Source organism: Podarcis filfolensis, assembly GCF_964270895.1.
Source record: "Podarcis filfolensis genome assembly, chromosome: 14".
In the NCBI taxonomy this organism is placed as follows: domain Eukaryota; kingdom Metazoa; phylum Chordata; class Lepidosauria; order Squamata; family Lacertidae; genus Podarcis; species Podarcis filfolensis.
In genome coordinates this window covers 23,736,050-23,756,296 of record NC_139616.1, presented here as the reverse complement: position 1 = coordinate 23,756,296, position 20,247 = coordinate 23,736,050, and the positions used below count along the sequence as shown (strand labels likewise).

At 46.5% G+C, this 20,247-nt stretch overlaps 1 protein-coding gene across 1 annotated transcript in view; it reads left to right on the top strand.

Moving 5' to 3' along the window:
- SLCO3A1 (solute carrier organic anion transporter family member 3A1) overlaps positions 1–20,247 on the top strand; it is a 103,000-nt gene that overhangs the window by 57,376 nt on the left and 25,377 nt on the right. The window contains exon 3 of the mRNA XM_083586501.1: positions 17,737–17,835. Within this exon, the coding sequence (XP_083442627.1) occupies positions 17,737–17,835 (99 nt within the window). The remainder of the gene's footprint in view (positions 1–17,736; positions 17,836–20,247) is intronic.

Below are 20,247 nucleotides of genomic sequence, written 5' to 3'. Positions count from 1 at the left end.
GGCATCGTAAATTTGCTCCCTTCAAGTCCCCAGCTAGAAACTGATATGGGAAATGTGAGAATTGTAAATGTTGTGAGGAGCTGGGTAGTTTGCAGTTCTGAAATGCTTTAAATATGAGGGTTATTGACCCTCTAACTGCTAAGTAATACTGCTTCAGTGCTAAGTAATTTGGCTTTAGCTGACTCTCTAACCCTACTACGCTTTGCAAAAATAATTTCTGGGTTTGCTAACATAATGACTGTCAATATTACTTGGATGTCTGCATGATCCAAAACCTGATTTTAGTATCCTGGTTTATCCTGGTGAAGAATTCTGGAGATCTCCAAAGCTTATGCTCTGTTTCTGAAATGTTTGGGTTGGTCCTAAGAAAGGTTCCATCCAACTGTAGGTTTATTTGGGTTTTTTCCTGAAGGGGCTTCCTTCTTTTTCTTTATGTGACATTGCACACATGAATACCATGCATTTAAAGCACTGTGGAACCCCTTAAACAGTCATGGCTTCCCCCAAAGAATTCTGGGAGCTGTAGTCTGTTAAGGGTGCTGGGAGTTGTCAGAAGACCCACACACCACTGCCATTGCCACTGCCACTGCCACCGCCACCACCACCACCACCACCACATCCCCTTCATAGTGCTGCAATTTCAGAGTAGTTTAACAATCAATCTCTCTTCCCGGGGAACCCTGGGAAATGTAGCTCTGGGAAGGAAGCACCAGAGTTCCCAGAATTATTTGTTTAAAGTGGCACCATAGTGCTTTAAATGTGTGGTGTGAATGGGGCCTTTTGTCTTCATAAGTCCACTTTTTCCATGATACCCTGGCCAGCTTCACTACTAGGGATGTACAAAACCTCACAGGTAATTTTTTTGCCCCTACTCCTCCTGATCCATATTGCAAAGGAAAAGATGGGAGGCAGGGAGGGAAGAGAGATTTATTGCCTTTGCTGGAAATGAGCATGGACTGCTGTTTCCTACCCAGGGAAGAAGTGTTCCTTTTCCTTTTATTAGATTTTATTTATAGACCCCAAAACAAAAGCAAATTATTGAAGTATTAAAGTGAAAAAGAAGTGATAAATACTACCACTGGCCACATAACTCATGGTTCTTGGGCTTAATGCAAATCAAAGCTTTCCTGGTTCTTGGGCGTAATGCAATACAAAGCTTTCCTGATTCACCTCTGCAGTCTTGGGGATATTTAGATTCCTCTTAAAAGAATTCCATGCAACAGGGTGTCTTCAGAAAGTCCCAGCTGCACCACTGAGGGATAGGGAGGTGGGAGGGTGAGGAATATGGGGTGTTCCTTTTCTGCTATTATGCCTTATTTGTTGTTTTCATTTTTAGCTTTGTAAAATTATATGAAATCCAATAAAGAAAGAAAAAGTCCCTTGGATTATATCTGCCTTGGATCAATGTGTTGTTTTTAATGACTCGTACCATCCCCAGTTTGGCTGCTGTATCCAGCGGGGATAAGAGGATTTCATGATATCTGCTCACCTGCAAAATTTTTAACACCTTTGACAGGGAGAGTGGGGATGATTTCTCATGCATTTAGAAGGGTAAATAAATATGGTTCCATATTGTTAGGCCAGATGCATATCTAGAAGGGTTCCTGGCAGTAGACGGTTTTGAAATCCACTGATACAGTTCATGAAAGCAAATAAGAGTGAGGGAAGGTTGTTTTTCCTCCCATCTGACACCCTCTCTCATTCATACCAATTCCAAGCTATTGCAACTTGAAAAGTCATCAGCAAAACAGAACAGGTTCTTGAGATTTGAAAGGAAAGAAGCTTACATAAAGCAGGAAGGGTCGTGGCTCAAGGATAATGTGCCTGCTTTGCATTCTGAAAGTCCCAGGTTCAATGCACAGCATTATTAATATGGTTATTATTATTATTATTATTATTTATTTACAGCATTTTCAGCCCTCTCTTCAGCCCCAAAGGCTCCCATACAGTCCCTGCCTACAGGCTTAAAATGACACACAAGGGGAAAGGGATGGGGGGAAGAGGGGGGAAACAAACTTTGGGGGCCAATTCTTAAACGGTGGTTCTTATAATGACCATAGAAACAGCCCAGGGGCACGAGGAGCCCCATGAAGCTGGTCTTTTAGCCCCAATTCCCATCTTTCCCTCTGAGGAAGCCTGATAGAATGGTTATCTACAAATCTGGAGAGCCAATCCAATTTGGTGTAGCTCAGGGTGTGTGGGGAGGAAGCCGGTGGCCATTTAGAGGTTTTTGGACTCTGGATCCCATCACCCCTGACTATTGGCCATGCTGCGTGGGACTGATGAGAGTCGGAGTCCGATAGCATCTGGAGGACCACAGGTTAATCACCCCTGAGCCAGATGGGTCAATGGTCATACTTCTTAGTATGGCAGCTTCTTAGGTTTCCAGTCCTTCCTTGGAAGTTTATTAGGGGGTCCTCAGTGCAGGGACCTGTAAGGATGAATGCCCTTTTGTAAAAGGCAGTTGGCACAACCATTCCTGAAATGTGAAGTCACACAAGACTACTGGGTGGAAGATTCAGGACAGACAAAGGAAAGTACCGTATTTTTCACTCTATAAGACGCACCAGACCACAAGACGCACCTAGTTTTTGGAGGAGGAAAACAAGAAAAAAAATATTCTGAATCTCAGAAGCCAGAACAGCAAGAGGGATCGCTACGCAGTGAAAGCAGCAATCCCTCTTGCTGTTCTGGCTTCTGTGATAGCTGCGCAGTCTGCATTCGCTCCATAAGACGCACACACATTTCCCCTTACTTTTTAGAAGGGAAAAGTGAGTCTTATAGAGCAAAAAATACGGTACTTATTCAGTGCAGAGTTGAACTGTAGGATTCGGTCCCACAAGGGACTGTGATAGCCACTGGCTTGGATGCTTTCAAAAGAGAATTAGACAAATTCATGGGGGGAGAAAGCTATCAGCTGCAGGAGGGGAGACTGATGTTTTGCTCAGCTCCTTCTTACAGGCTTCCCATTGTGGCAATGTGAGAACAGGATACTCCCCTCAATGGGGCCCCTTTGGCCTGATCCATTGGGGCTCTTATGTTCTTATGCATATGCTCTAGGTTCGATAATTCTGTTTACACCAGGCAACAATAACTCTGTTGTTGAGGTTCAACATCTCTGGACAGAAAACTCCTACCCGAAACTAAGAACCACTGTCAGTCAGTGAGCTGGATGGATCAGTAGTCCAATTCAATATAAGACAGTTTCCTATTTAAAGGGGGTCTAGGATCTTATTTTGTTTTTAAGGAAAGTGCCATTGTGCAGGAATAAACCACCAGTTATGCATGCAGAAGGTCCCAGCTTCAGTCCCTGGCGTCCCCAGGTAGGGCTAGGAAAGACGACCTGTCTGAAACCCCCAAAAGCAGCTGCCAACCCGTGTTGACAATGCTGAGCTAGTTAGACCACTGGGGTAGCTCAGGATAAGGCAGCCACCTCTGCTCCTGCTGTGCCGCCTTATGCTGTTGGAGAGGATTTTGCTGGCCTGTGTTGTGCAAAAATGATGCTGTGGTATGTTTTGCAGACAGAGCCATCAGGAGGGAAAGGGAGGGGAGAAATCAAAGTATATTGTTTCTGACATTATTTGCTTTTCCCCGGCAGTTCTCAGCTTTTGACATTTCTCTGGTCCTCCTTGTTTTCTCATCATCCACTGACCCGGAGTTTCATGGCTGCGCAGCTCAAAGGCTGTCATTAACTTCAAATTTTGTGGTCAGTTGAGTTATCATTCTGGCTGTAGGTCACTGAATCAAGTGTGTTCAGCCTGCCCCACTCCTAAGCCTCCTTCCTCTCTTATAAACCCATTACAGGCAGAGTCTTGTGCAGGCAAAATCACGAATAATATTTGGAGAAACATCAGCAAGACCTTAATTAGGAAAATGACTAGTGTGTGCAAGAGGAAAATGTCACATTTCTGCAACTTTCATGCCTCCTATTATTTTATTTATTTCTTACATTTATTTATATCTCAGCTTTCCTCCAAGGAGCTCAAATTCTTCCCCTGCAATTTGTCCTCACAGCGACTGTGTGAAGTAGGCTAAGAGACTGTGATCGGCCTGTGAGTTTTATGGCTGTGTGAGGATTTGAACCCTGGCCTTACAGGCCTGGTCCAACACTCAAACCACTGCATCACTCTTAACTGGCTCTCTGTCTTTGCCCTATCAGGAGTAGAGGGCATTTGAAGTGTGCTAAGAGGGAGCTTGGCGGGACGCGGGTGGCGCTGTGGGTTAAACCACAGAGCGTAGGACTTGCCGATCAGAAGATCAGCGGTTCGAATCCCCGCGACGGGGTGAGCTCCCGTTGCTTGATCCCTGCTCCTGCCAACCTAGCAGTTCAAAAGCACGTCAAAGTGCAAGTAGATAAATAAAGTACCACTCTGGCGGGAAGGTAAACAGTGTTTCCGTGCGCTGCTCTGGTTTGCCAGAAGCAGCTTAGTCATGCTGGCCACATGACCCGGAAGCTGTACACCGGCTCCCTCGGCCAATAAAGCGAGATGAGCGCCGCAACCCCAGAGTCAGTCACGACTGGACCTAATGGTCAGGGGTCCCTTTACCTTTACCTTTAAGAGGGAGCTTAGATGAGCCTTTGGCCTGAACCAGAAGCCAGACAGTTCTCAAAGTATAAGAAGGGGGGAGGCCTGGAAAAAATCTGCAATTCAGATGCTAGTACTAGTTAAGAAAAGAGGCAGAGGTTAGTGACAGAGCCCATACTCTGCAGGCGTAAGATTTGCAGCATTTCCAGATCAAGGTGGGGGTGGGGGAGAGGAAACCCTGGAGAGCACTTTCTCTTCATACTCAAGAATGTCCTAAGTTCAAGTCCCAGCACCTCTTCAAAGGGAGCCCCTTCTTCTGTTCCAAGAATGCAAAATTCGCCGCAGCATTTTCTTGAGTAGCCCAAGGGTGCCGCGACCTCCTGAAGGTCACTTGGCCTATTGAAAGCAAAGCCGGGAGACAGATGGTGGAAAGTAAACATTCCTCCAGCCCCCGTCGGAGGTGGGGAGGAAGGCTGAGCAAATAAGTGGTTGGAGAGCCCTTTGGTCTTCTGGGTGCTTGTTGCATCCCTGTGAGGCAGTTGCCGCAGCAACAGCCGGGTGTTAAATCGCCAGAGTATCATAGCAATCGTTGACTTCCCCAAACATGTTTGCAACTATTGTTCCGTGACATTTCAGAGCAGCATCCCACCAGCTGCTTTGTCATTTTAGAAATCAGCAAGCTGTCCTGAAGGACAGCACAGCTCAAATGTTCTGCCTTCCAGGAGAGCCCTTGCCACGGAACGTGCCTGCACTGGGACCCCAAACGCTGCAGGAAAGGCAACACAGAGAGTTCTATAGCTCCTTCAAGAGCGACAATATTTCTATGGCACATAAAATGTCTGTGGACCAGAGTCCGGTTGCATCTGATGAATGAATTCTAACCTCCCTTTGGGAATATACAGACACTTGAGTGCAGGGTGGCAGCGAAGTATACCGTGGAGTCAAATTGCAATGAATTGCAAAAATAAAACTACACCCTGTGATAATTCAGATGAAATTTAGATGTAAGGTATTGCAGCACAGTGACCATTCACAAATGTTTTTGTGATCTTGGCATTGTCTACCTGCAACAGAGGATTCTGGGGGTGTGCAGAAGGGAGATTAGTATCTGCAGGTAGATTTCAGTCGATAGGCAGAGTTTTGGGGAAAGGTTTTTTTTTTTCTAAACTAGTTTGCTGAAATGAAGAAAGCTGGTGGTTTGTGGAACCAGGAGTGGATCTGTGTGTGCGAGGGCTCTATGAGATCGGTTCTGAGCCTAAAAACAATTTTCCTGGCTGAGTATCTGCTCAGAGGCACCCTGAGCCATAATGCGAAGTCATTTTGATCTGGCTCTGCTTGGTGGATCCATCAAGCCTGAAATCTGCTGACCTCTGTCCTAAGGCAGACTCAATTCATGGCGGTTTCTGGCCAGAGCTGTCACTTGATATAAACAGAATGTGGGACCTAGATCATGGCCAGAAGAACTTGAAACTAGGCCTCCTGGACCAGCTCAGTGGCCCATTTCGTTCAGCATCCTGTTCTCATAGAAGCCAACCAGATGTCTGCAAGCTGGGCCTGATAGCCACCTCATGAGTTTGTCTCTGCCTCTTTTAAAACCATCCAATTTGGTGGCCGTCACTGCCTTTTGTGGAAATTAACTCCATAATTTCCACAAAATTATGTGTGAAGACAGTAATCCCTTTGGTTGGTCCTGAAACTTCCACTCATGTGACTGCACATTTCGGCAGTGGTGTGCCAAAGTGCACTCTGTCGTGCAGAGGAAAAAAGAGATAGAAAGAGAAAGTGTGAAACCCAGGCTCCTTCTGGCTTGACTATTATCCCTTGACAGAAGGGATATCAGAACCAGTTTAAACCAGCTGTACTCAGCTTCTCATAAGGAATAACCCAAACAGTCATGAACATCCTGCCTGCTTCTTTCACACAAAGAAGAAGCTTCCAGAACCCTATTGAATTAATTAGAATAGGAAAGATCTCTGCACATCAGACCAATACTTTCTATACTAAGAAATGCAAACTGACACATTCATCATTACCAACCTGTACATTCAGGAATCTCTAATAAGCTTCCAGGGATGGCAACACAGGAAGATGCCCTAATATCAATGATGAGCATATAACTCAGGGGTGCTTAAGATTCTGTTGGACTCCAGCTCCCATCAGCCACAGCCAGCATGGCCAATAGCTAGGGGATATGGGATATGGAGTCCAATAACATCTGGATGTCCATAGGCTTCACTCCACTGTTCTCCACTAAATGGGTTTGGCTTTCCAGGTTTCAGGCAAGGGGGTCTCTCACAACCCTACCTGGAGATGGCGGGGTTTGAACCTGGGACCTTCTGCATGCAAAGCAGATGCTCTTCCAGTGAGCTACAGCCTTTCCTTGAGCAACAGAAAGGAAGTTTCCTTATGGAGGAGGAGGAGGGAGGGGTAAGATGTTTCTAAAGCTTGAGAAAACAGAATACTGCTGGGCCACCCATTCACATGGGGAGCTACACTGTTAGAGACTATTTAAGAGATAATTGCTGGAATGCCAAAGGCAGATGATGATGATGATGATGATGATGATGATGATGATGATTTATTTGTATCCCACCCTCCCCAGCCGAGGCCAAACTCAGAGCAGCTAACATCATAAAAACAACACAATAAACATGAGAACAGACATCAATTAATTAAAATACATCTTAAAATTAATTCAGACAAGTTAAAATCCAGGCAGGTGGCAATTATCAGGGTGGAATTGAGAGTGGTTTATAATCTTTAAAAGTACATTCACCAACTTTTTTTTAAGAACAGTTGCAAAGTGCTTCCCAAACTTTCACTTTGATCTGAATTTAAATAGAATAAGGAACAGAAGAAACTGCCTTATATGAGGTTCAGATCATTGATCTGTCTAGCCTAGTATTGTCAACAGTGACTGGTCATGGCTCTTCACTCTTTCAGACAGGAATCTTTCCAATCTGAAGATACTGGGGATGGAGTCTGGCACCACCTTTTCCCTGCAGTGAATTTGTTTGGTTACTGAGCTGTACTTTTTGGAATGCAGTTTTCTTTCTTGCAGTGGGAGAAAGTGAACAAGGATCTGGCAGCTTGCTCGTTAAACCGAAGCAATGTTTTAAGACCTGTTCTATTCTCACTGAGAAAGGAGCTCAGTGTGAGACTCACACCAGGACAGACATTTTTCTGGAAGGGGGCTGTCCAACCTTTACACCTGAGTGGTTGTTCGGGGATCTTCTCCCTCTCTTTTGGTGATGTTTCTGCAGTGCGAGAAATCCTGCAGACAGTCGCTTATGAGGAATGGTATAAAGTACATAGCCCATCTGAAGGGAGCAAAGAGCGACCTCAGTGGAGAGATTATTTTTAGAAGCTGCTAATTCCACTTCCACCATTCGTGGTGCTATTTTTAAAAGCAACTGTGTCACAGAGTCCCTTGAGTTTGTGTGAAAGATGGACAATGTCTCCAGCACTGGACAGAGAGAGCCAACTGCAATTCAGAAGCTAAACTGCTTATTTTAGCTGCCTATGATTCAGCATAGTCTGGGTGCTATTTCCATGAATTGTTGGACGTCATTCTTGGGAGAAATAGGGTTTATTCACTATCCGCTATGGCCAAAGCTAACATAATTAATTGTATAATTACTTGCCAATGCATTTAGGTAGGAAAACTGCTATCATGACTTCCACACACAAAAAAACCTTTTGCACCCCTAACAAACTACCATTCCCAGGATTCTTGGGGGAAGCCTTAACTGTTAAAGTAGCATAGGTAAAGGGACCCCTGACCATTAGGCCCAGTCGTGGCCGAGTCTGGGGTTGCAGCGCTCATCTCGCTTTATTGGCTGAGGGAGCCGGCATACAGCTTCCGGGTCATGTGGTCAGCATGACTAAGCCGCTTCTGGTGAACCAGAGCAGCACATGGAAACACCATTTACCTTCCCGCCAGAGTGGTACCTATTTATCTACTTGCACTTTGAAGTGCTTTTGAACTGCTAGGTTGGCAGGAGCAGGGACGGAGCAACGGGAGCTCACCCCGTCGCAGGGATTCGAACCGCCAGCCTTCTGATTGGCAAGCCCTAGGCTCTGTGGTTTAACCCAAATGAGGCCTGAGCCCAGTGTTCAGGCAGAGAGAGTTCTTTCCCGTTTCTTCCTTCTCAGTCCTTACAACTAGAGATGCTGGGGATTCCTGCATGCAGAAGCTTTATCGGGTGCATTTGAATGTTCAGAACGAAAATTGAGTATTGCAGAAGTCCTTGCCGAAGCCCAGTAGGGTAGGCCAGTGTCATTGTCCCTATATTGTGGGGCAGGTAGTGACAGAGAGTGAGGCTGACAGGGAGTGTAACTTGCTTAAGGCTACCTATTGAAATTGCAGCGGTGGTGAGATTTGAACTGGCAGCTTCCGACATCACAACCTCATTCTCTTTGACGCTGCATGACACCAGCAGAGCCAAAGTGCTTCTCGTGAGTTTCCAGAGGAAGGTTCGGGGAGGGAGAGATCACAAACTGCTTTTGCGTTTGATTATGGTAATCTGAGACGGATGAAAGTGTCGGCCTGAGCTAATTGGCCCTTTCCCCATTTAATCCCGGCGCATTGCAGGCTCTTGAAGGCAGATGGTTTTGCTCTTGCCCTCCTGCGCATGTGATGAGCGACTCCTTTGCTTGCGCTTTGTCGAGCCCGCAGCAAATTACTTTTAGAGCTTCAGAATTCCCTCCAGAGAGAAACACGAGAGCATTTTCACAAAGGTCTCCTGAGTTACTTAATGGATTGCATGAAGTGCTATTAAGCACCACAAAAGAATTGAATTGGAGCTCAAAGTCGGTTTGTGTGGAAGCGAAGGGCTGACACGCTTCCCTGGACACTTCATCCTCCCATCCCTTTTCCTCCTGAGGAGTGAACGCTGCTGGTTTATCCTTCATAGATATTGCAGTGAGAGTTGCAACAGTGATGGTTGGTGCCAATTGGGACTATTGCTTATTGGGGCATGAGGCAGGGAGGGCAACAGTAGGTGGCGCCAGAGCCAATGGCAAGCAGTTCCAGCTAATCCTAGTTTTGCCCCCATCCTCCTCCCTGCTGAGTTTTGCAAGGGCAACGCTTGAGATGAAGGAGGAGGCAGCTGACGGCCAGTGTCACCCTCTGGACTGCTTATAAGTAAGAAGACAAGCAGGTGGGCGCTAGATGCAGGCAGACTGAGGTTCATGGGCCAGTGCTGCATTTATCTGAATGTACCAGCCTGATCTTACTGATCTTAATTTACAACCAGACAGAGGTGACAGCTCAATGGTAGAGCATCTACTTTGCATGCAGAAGGTTCCAGGTTCACTCCCAGGTAGGGCTGGGAATGTCCCCAGTCAGTGAAGCCCAGTAGATGCTTCACTTGTGGCCACCCAGATGTTGTTGGACTCCAGTTCCCATCAGCCCCAGCCAGCATGGCCAATGGTTAGGATGATGGGAGTGTGAGTCCAACAACATAGGAAAGGCGCTATGGGTTCCCCATTCCTGATGGAGGAGGCAATCATGGGAATAATAATAATAATAATAATAATAATAATAATAATAATAATAATATATTTGTACCCCGCCCATCTGGCTGGGTATCCCCAGCCACTCTGGGTGGCTTCCAACAAAGATTAAAAATACATTAAAATGTCACACATTAAAAACTTCCCTGAACAGGGCTGCCTTCAGATGTCTTCTAAATGTCAGGTAGTTGTTTTTCTCTTTGACATCTGGTGGGAGGGTGTTCCACCGGGCGGGTGCCACTACCAAGAAGGCCCTCTGCCTGGTTCCCTGTAGCTTTGCTTCTTGCAATGAGGGAACCGCCAGAAGGCCCTCGGCGCTGGACCTCAGCATCCGGGCAGAACAATGGGGGTGGAGACGCTCCTTCAGGTATACTGGGCCGAGGCCGTTTAGGGCTTTAAAGATCAAAACCAACACTTTGAATTGTGCTCAGAAACGTACTGGGAGCCAATGTAGGTCTTTCAAGACTGGTGTTATGTGGTCTTGGCGGCTGCCCCCAGTCACCAGTCTAGCTGCCGCATTCCGGGAAAAACTGAAGAACATAGGAGCCTGCCCATCTAGTCCAGCATTCTGTTCTCACAGTGGCCAACCAGATGCCTCGAGGAAGCCTGCACTCAGGACCCGGGCCACAAGAGTACTTCCCCCTGCTGTAATTTCCAGAAACTGGTATTCCCTCCAACTACGGAAGCAGAGCCGAGCCATAATGGCTAGTAGGCATGTATCCTCCATGAATCCATCCAACCTTTCCTTACATCCACCCAAGTTGGTGGCCATCATTATGTCCTGTGGCAGTGAGTTCCGTGGATCTGTGTGATCTTCCTAGAGGCATCTGCCTGGCTGCAGCAGGGCTAGAAAAGAGAGTGCTGGCCTGGATGGACCTTTGGTTTCCGACCCGGCAAGGTAGTCTTTCCCATTCTCATGAGCTTGGATTTGTGGCTGGCCCAGGGATACCACAACCTGTATTGGCACACAACACCTGCAGTACCTGAAATCTTTTTTTATCTTGCGCTTGCTGCAGTTGCAACAAGCTGGTGCGCGATTGCGGGGGGGGGGGGTGCTGGCGCTTTGCCCAAGTAATTAAGTTGACGAGAAGGAGCAACGCGTGCTGTTCTTCTGCCACGCAGCCTCCTATTGTCTGTGTGACAATGGAGCATCTCAGGACCTGTGGGTTAATTATCATCTTTTCCGGGACCTAAATAATGGATAATGGTGCTCAGGGCTTTGGCGTGTTAGCCTGTAATCAGTTTATTAGGAGGCAGATGAAGACGACACAGCGGGATGTTATTATTCCCGGTGAAGGCCCTGGAAATTAAATTGCATGGCATTTATGCATAATTTGCCAGTACAACAATCTCTTAAAATCCTGCCTTTTTGCCCATTTGTTTGTCTCATTTTTCCCCCTTTTTTTTTAAAAAAAAAGATTATTTTAAAGCTGCTTGCTAAGAGAAAAGATAATTGGGAGGCACTGGCAGCTATGTTTTAGCAGCCAGCATGCCTGGAACATGTTGCCATATAAATAGCTGTCAAATTCTCCCTCTGTTTATTTGCGTAGCTCTCTTTACATTTTTATTCCACCTTTGGTTCCCAGTTTGGAGGCCCCTGAAGGATCAGACAATGGCAATATTTATCTAAATAAAAGAGAGGAGGATAGAAGAGGACACAATGCCTTTTCAACTCACACTGGAAATATTGGAATTTATTAAATGCTCACCAACAACAACATCCTTTCGCAGTAAACAGAACAACAGCGGGAAGCCAATGTGAATTTGGCCGATTATAAAGCTGTACTGTTCAAATGGCCAGAAGAACAAGAAAATGTTTGGATGCTTCTTAAAGCCTTCCATAGAACTAGGGATGGGGGAGAATTTCGATTCAGTTCACATTTAAAGGTGAATCTGCCTAAAGCACACCACTTTCTTCATGCCTCATTGCCTTTTCTCTAAATTATAAAGTACCAAACACTGCAAACTTTCTTCATGGGGGACTTGCTCCATCCCCTTGATTATTTTGGTTGCCCAAAACCTTTCCTGACTCTGCAATTTGAAGCTCGAAAAGGGCTGTTAACCTCCAAGCTTCTGAGGGTGAAACATAGGAATCTACTGTCAGGGACCTTGCTGAGGAGGACGGCACTGAGGAAGAATGGTGGGAACCACCCCCTCTCCCTGATCCTGAATCTTCCCAGGAGCAGGAGGACAGTATAGATTTTGAAAAGTGGTTTGCAGAGGGGCATAGTTCAGGAGGCAGAAGCTGGGAAATACTGGATGGGGAACAGCTAGGTGAAGAAACACTGGAAGAGAGAGGGTTAACAGATTCACAGTTGTTGGACAACATTCCTCCAATCTCCCCAAAGTCCCGAAGAGCTCAGAAAGTCTCAGAACAGAAAGCACAGAGGTTACAAACTCAGATTACAAAACATAGGAGTGACGTAGATTAATAGGGATGGAAGGAGGTGTAATCCTTAATTGGGAGCACCGCCATTTTTAAGAGATGTGTTCTTTGTTCTCTCACTGTGATTATTAAAGTTTCTAACTGGTAAGACGTTCCTTTCTTTGATCTCCTTATCTACTGCCACGGGGGGAGGAAGCCAATTCCTCGAAACCTGACATCTACTTTGGTTTCCAACCCTCTTGGCCCCATGGGCATATTTGGGGCCTCTCCAGATATCCTTTTATTATTATTATTATTATTATTATCATGCATTCATGATGATTTGCTATCAGGGTGGTCACACGAGTTCCTGCTTTCATTACTGCTTGTTCCTGAGAAAGGTCTGCTTCATTTCAGTCAGCACAGGCTGCCATCAGCTTCCAACATCATACCATTTGCACTGGGTGGGGCTGATGGACATTGCGATCCAAAACATCTGGAGCACACAAGTTTGGTGAGGGCTGGGCGGCCGCCTTGATCGATACACCCGATTTTGCATCCAGCTTTTGGTTGCTGTTGCTGTGAAAACATGGCAGAAGCGGAAAACCCCAAGTCCTGCCAAGGCAGAGTCTGCTCTTGATTTATTCGCCTTCTTGACGTAGCCATGAGAGTAAAGGGAATGTTAAAGTAACCCTGACAGATGTTTAAAAAGCCTGCAGCTGTTAATTAATGAGAGGCAATGCCAGGATGACTTGCTTTAATGTTCTCCTTTTATTCTGGTGGGGATCAAAGCAGTTCCAGCCAGGCGCTTGTACCAAGTGGGGTGATGGAGTCTGACAGCGCCAGCATCTTGGCAGGGCGGGGGGGGGGGGAGCAGAGAGATAAGAGCCAGGGAGGAGGAAGGGAAGGTTTTTTTAATTTAATTTTTAAAATAGCAATGTTTTTGTAATCGCCGCAGCAGCGCACCCATGAATAATGGAGAGCAGGTTTCACCTGGCAAGTGAGATTTTGCAGCAGACGGGAACCGCTTCAGCCAGCCAGGAGGCAGGGGCTGTGTGTACCTTTTCGTATTAGATTTCGCTGTCAGGCTTACTAAAAGCCACCCGCCCACATGCCTGGAGAGACTCAGAGTTGCCTCCAAACAGACTCATGTAGACATAGGAAAGACTCTCCTCTTGAACCCTGGAGGGCTGCTTCCCAAAGTCAGTGTAATCCACAGAGTCTCAAACTGTGGACCGTGTAGTTTTTCAGAAAGGTTGTGGATCAATCAAGAGAATGTTCCTGTGGCCTTGCACTTGTACATCATGACTAAGAGCTGCCTATGGGAACAAAAGAACATTGAAATTCTGCCTTATCCCGAGTCAAACCACTGGTTCATCCAGAACACAATTGCCTACACTGACTGGCAGCAGCTCTCCAGAGTTTCAGAGAGGGATATCTCCCATCCCTAGCTGGGACCTTCTACATGAAAGACAGAATGCTCTGCCACTGAACTGTGGCCCTTCTCCTTGATACAGAAATCACAGAAACCTAGGAAGTTGTCTTACAGCAGGTTAGACCACTAGTCCGTCTAGAGCAACATTTGTATACACTGACTGGCAGCAGCTTTCCAGGGTTTCAGACAGGGGTCTCTTCCAGCCCTGCCTTGAGATGCTAGGAATTGAAACCTGGGACCTTTTGCATGCAAAGACTTGCTGGTGCTCTCTTGAGTTGAAATGCAGGGCCAGGTTTACAGCCCTGCTAATATCTGGCCTGTTAGTTACTGCCTCTCTGTTCTCACTAGAGATTTAAAAGGCCATTGGTTGGCCATGGATCATTAGCTAACTCCCCGTTGCCTCGGCTAAAGGTTTCTTCTTTAGAAATGAATTATGTATCCTGCTGAATTGTCGCTGAGCTCGCATATACGTAATCCCTTCAAAGCACACAGCTTCCCTCGAGGAATCCTGGGAACCGTAGTTTGTTAAGGGTGACAGGAACTGTCGCTCTGTGGAGGGGAACTACAGTTCCCATAGTTATTTGTGGGAAACCATGTGCTCTGAATGGATTGATCCTTTTGAATTATGGTGCTGGAGGAGACTCTTGAGAGTCCCGTGGACTGCAAGAAGATCAAACCTCTCCATTCTGAAGGAAATCAGCCCTGAGTGCTCACTGGAAGGACAGATCCTGAAGCTGAGGCTCCAATACTTTGGCCACCTCATGAGAAGAGAAGACTCCCTGGAAAAGACCCTGATGTTGGGAAAGATGGAGGGCACAAGAAGAAGGGGACGACAGAGGACGGGATGGTTGGACAGTGTTCTCGAAGCTACCAGCATGAGTTTGGCCAAACTGCGGGAGGCAGTGGAAGACAGGAGTGCCTGGCGTGCTCTGGTCCATGGGGTCACGAAGAGTCGGAGATGACTAAACGACTAAACAACAACAACATGCAACCTCAGCAGGAGAGCACATTTTGAAGGCAGAGGGCCCCAGGTCCGATTCCTGGCAACTGTTAAAATGACTTTGGAATGACCCTGGGATATACCAGACAATGCAATGGGGTGTGCATGAGATAGAGCTGTAGTGGTCCGAGGTTGCAGTGGCTCAAAGACCATTCTCCTCACCCGTTGTGTTGACTGGAGCCAATCGGAGCGAAAGAAGGTGAGTCAGCCTTTGAGGATTGGCTGCTACTCTCACTCTAGAGAAGGTGCTCAGGAAGAACAGTGAGGAGTTGTTGTTCTGTATGCTCCAAAGCTAAGCATTAAACCACTTCTCACTGGAGCAACTGCAAATAATTTACCCACACCTGTGCACTGAAAATACCGTAGTAGCTCTAGCTGAAAGGCAACACATGGAGATTGACACTGATCAATGCCATGCACCCGTAATTATTATTAGTGTATAATTAACAGATTATTGTGTGATTTTAGGTGGCTATATTATCTTAAAGGTGGGCCTGGCTATGAGGGGTGTGGCTGTGACTATCATGAAGGGATCCTGAATTTGCCACTACCCTATTGATGTGTGTTCACAGATCAGGCAAATTCATGTGTTCAGGCAGATTCGAGGTTTGGCTTTTTCAGCAGCCAACATCCCTTCCATTGGCCTGATTGAGTAGCACCCTTTTTACGTTCTTAGGGGAGGAAGAAAACTTGCACTCCACATGCAGAGAACAGGTCTAGGGTGTGATAAAGGAGTGGTGGACTCGGTGGGGTAGTGTGGGGGGGGGTCATGGGGCCAGTTGCCCCAGGCACAAAGTTGTTTGTTGTTGTTTACCGGTAGTTGTTTAGTCGTTTAGTTGTGTCCGACTCTTCAGGACCCCATGGACCAGAGCACGCCAGGCACTCCTGTCTTCCACCGCCTCCCACAGTTTAGACAAACTCATGCTGGTAGCTTCGAGAACACTATCTAGCCATCCTCTCATCCTCTGTCTTCCCCTTCTCCTTGTGCCCTCCATCTTTCCCAACATCAGGGTCTTTTCCAGGAAGTCTTCTCTTCTCATGAGGTGGCCAAAGTATCGGAGCCTCAGCTTCACGATCTGTCCTTCCAGTGAGCACTCAGGGCTGATTTCCTTCAGAATGGAGAGGTTTGATCTTCTTGCAGTCCACAGGACTCTCAAGAGTCTCCTCCAGCACCAGAATTCAAAAGCGTGCAACTGTTGTTAGGGGTGCAAAATTTCAACATTTGGTGCTGCCTCAGTACAGTTGCACTCTTCCGTCACATTGAAAACAGCTTCTCCATGCGAACCAGGAAGTGACCTCTTCAGGCAACAGAACAACTTTTCTTTTCTTATGTCTGTGGGTGTGGTCTCCTGGGTGACACAGACGCCATTAGGCAGTCGAACGTTCACGTGTGCTCTGTCCATTTTCCTCTCTCCCACCCCACTCCAAGCCGCACATGTAGGCACCTCGGTTAAATATATCCCAGTAATCTCTCCGTGGGGGAGACACGCCCCTTTACTATCAGCTGGCCACAGCGGGAAAATGTGGGGCAAGCAGGCTTTTGAGATTAACGTGGGCTTTAAAGAGGCAGCCAGTCGTGTTGGCTGGACGAAGGCAATCACATTTTTTCTGAGGTTGAAAAAGCAGTCTGCAAGAGGAACAATCTGCTACGGAGATGCCCCACCCCCCGGCCAGCTTCTGTTCTTTTTAAACAGGTTTGCATACCCTCCAACATTTCTCCGATGAAAATAGAGACATCCCATTCCATGATGATTTTACTATTTATACCCCACACATCTTACTGGGTTGCCCCAGCCACTCTGGGCAGCTTCCAACATATATAAAGACGTAATAAAACCTTAAACTCTTTTTGGGGGGCTCAGAGTATTTAACCCGTGTTGGAAAACTGTATTTTGTTTAGTTAATATCCTTTCTCTTTTTAAAAAAGAAAAAAGAAGAAAAACCCTCTGTCTTCTTTCCATGTTTGGTGCTTTAGCATACAGCATACTCTAGTGGTGAAATCTCAGACTGGAGGAAGCGAGAAATAAAAGAAAAAAACGCCCCAGTACTCTCTCAGATGTTTAGATTCATAGAACTGTCGAGTTTAGTCTGGTCACGTACAAACTTTGCTTTTGGTTCAGTTTCTGGAGGGCAATCTTTGCAGTTCTGTTAGCAGACTTGTCGGAAGGGAAAGTGCCTCGAGGCGTTTTTTTATCGGAAGGAGTACAAAGAGAACCTGTCCGACTTCAGCCAGAATTCAGGGATTTAGTCCCGCTGGTCCTATGCTGTGGATTTATCTTCCAACAGAGGTTCAGCCGGCATCCGTCACGTCTAACGCCATACATTTAAAGTACTTCAACAGACATGGAGGATCCTGGGAACTGTGGTTTGCTAAGGGTGCTGGGAATTGTAGCTCTCTCGGCTCAGAACCTCATAGCAAACTGCAGTTCCCAGGATGATTTGAAAGTGGCCTTGACTGTGAAAGTAGCATAAGACTGCTTTGCTTAGTTATTATTATTGTTATTGCAAATAATTGCATCTCATCTTTTTCTCCAAGGAGCTTAAGGTTGCATGCATGGGTCTCCACCATTCTCATTAAATCACTACAACAACCCTGTGAGGTAGGGCAAGCTGAAAGGCAGTGACTAGTGGAACGGACTCCCCTACCTAAGAAAACCATCAAGTCAGGAGAAGACTTGCATAGAGCTCTTCTCCCATGAGCTGCTAGCTTTCTGGGTGAAGGGAATGCTTTGGTCTGGAGGAAACTTCAATCACCAGAGAACTTTTCTTCCCTCACTGCTCCCCAGCGGCAACTCAGAATGCTACAACCCATCCTTGTATCGAGCACCTCACTGAGGATTAGATCCTTGTTCCAGGACGCGCCTCTCACTGTGTTTTTCTGTGTTCCCTACAGGGATCTTGTTTACAATGCTTGTGTTCGGACCAGCCTGTGGATTTATCTTGGGTTCCTTCTGTACCAAAATCTATGTGGACGCCGTCTTCATCGACACAAGTAAGGAGGCACTTAGTTGCAGGTGATGGGTCTGTGCATGGCAGGGTGGGCAGGGGGACCACTTACATTTTGGAAGGTGGAGAATGGGAAGCGGCTGGCTTGCATAATTGCAAAACAAACAAATTTGCAAGCATTTTAGGCACATTGAGCAAGGATTGTAGCTCAGGATGGCTCACAAGTTTCACATGCAGAAGGTTCAATCCCCAGCATCTCCAGGTGGCGCTGGAAATCCTGCCTGAAATCCTGGAGAGCTGCTTCCGGTCAGTGTAGGAAATACTGGGTTAGATGGAGCAATGGTTTGACTCCATAAAAGGCAGCATCTTATGTTTGGGAAGTGGTAGAGCATCTGCTTTGCATGCAGAAGGTCGCAGGTTCATCCAGAGGTGGACCTCTGACAGCATCTCCAGGAAGGGCTAGGAGAGAGCCCTGCCTGAAATCCTGGAGAGCCGCTGCCAGTCAGTGTAGGCAATAGCAGGTTGGGCAGACAAGGGTTTGACCTGGCAAAAGTCAGCTTTTTACCTAAAGCATGTACTCAACCACTGAGCTGTGCTTTCCGACTGAAAATAACTTAAGACCCCAGTCGCCATTTTTTGGCAGAGGGGGAAAGTGTTGATTTATTTATTTTATAATAATTTTTATTAATTTTCCAAATATAATCCAATGATAGCCTCATTATAACAATGCCAGTTTAAAATACAGTTACTAATATCAATCATTCAAATACCAAATTATATAATTTAGATAAGGTGCCCCCCCACATGCTAGAATTGATGATTCTGATGATTTTCTTTATTTCTGCGTTCCAAAATCTTACTGACATTCCAGTCATCATCATAATCCCTTATACAACAGCTGCAATATTTATAACTTCTATTCGTGTTGACACGTTAAATAATTTATAAGACTACAAGTGAAGATCTCATACTATATCATTGTTCTTCCTGCATGTGACATTTATTCTGTCCGTATCGCTTCTTCCCGTCCTTGTAAATTGTTATGCCTATCTTTTGCTGCTATCCGTCATACCTTGAGCAGAGCTGATATCCCAATGTGTTCCAAAAATTTCTCCCTCACTCAGTCACTCAACTTTAACAATAGCTGCAAAACTCACTGTGTTGATTTAAGCCACAGCATATGAATCTGCGGACGCGGGTGGCGCTGTGGGTTAAACCACAGAGCCTTAGGACTTGCCGATCAGAAGGTCGGCGGTTCAAATCCCCACGACGGGGTGAGCTCCCGTTACTCGGTCCCTGCTCCTGCCAACCTAGCAGTTCGAAAGCATGTTGAGTGCAAGTAGATAAATAGGTACCACTCTGGCAGGAAGGTAAATGGCGTTTCCATGTGCTGCTCTGGTTCGCCAGAAGCAACTTAGTCATGTTGGCCACATGACCTGGAAGCCGTACGCCAGCTCCCTCGGCCAATAAAGCGAGATGAGCACCGCAACCTCGGAGTCGGTCACAACTAGACCTAATGGTCAGGGGTCCCTTTACCTTTACCTTTTATATGAATCTGCACAATAGCATTGGTTCATTCCAGGTCAAGGGAAGCACTGGGCTATTCTCTATTCTGCCTTGGTCAGACCCCACCTAGAGTCCTGTGCCCAGTTCTGGGTGCCACAATTTCAGGAGGGTATTGACAAGGTGGAACATGTGCAGAGGAGGGAGTTGGGTATGTTTAGCCTGGATAAGAGGAAACTGAGAGAAGATGTGATAGCCATCTTCAACTATCTCAAAGACTGTCACATGAAGGATGGAGCAAGCTTGTTTTCTTCTGCTCCGGAGGGGAGGACCCAAACCAATGTATTAAAATGATGAGAAAAGAGATTCATGGAAACCATCAGGGAGAGCTTTCTGACATTAAGAGCTGTTCCAACAGGGAAACAAAGTCCTGCGAGAGGTTGTGAACTCTTCTTTGGAGGCTTTTAAGCAGAAGTTGGATGGTCACCTGTCATGGATGCTTTAGCTGAGATTCCCGCATCACAAGCGGTTGAACTAGACAGCTGTTGGGCTCCCTTCCAACTCTACTGTTCTATCATTCTTCAGGGTTTCAAGCAGGAGTTTTTCCAAGCCCTACCTGGAGATGTTGAGCATTGACCCTGGGGCCTTCTGCACACCAAGCAAATGCTCTTCCACTGAGTAACAAGATGCTCTCATATGGGGATAGACCACAACTCCCCTCAGCCAGAATGGCCACTGGTCAAAGATAATACATGGTGACAACAAAAACTGGAAGGCACCACATTCTCTACCCTCCCAAACTAGGAGTAAGCGGCTAAGGAGGGTTGTCAAGAAGCAGTGGCAAAGGAAGGCTCTCTGGTACCTGGTGCGGGGTGTCAATGGGCGGGGCAAACCGCCCAGCGGCACATTCGCGCTGCCGTTACGGACGGCACATGCGCGGCACTGATACCAATGA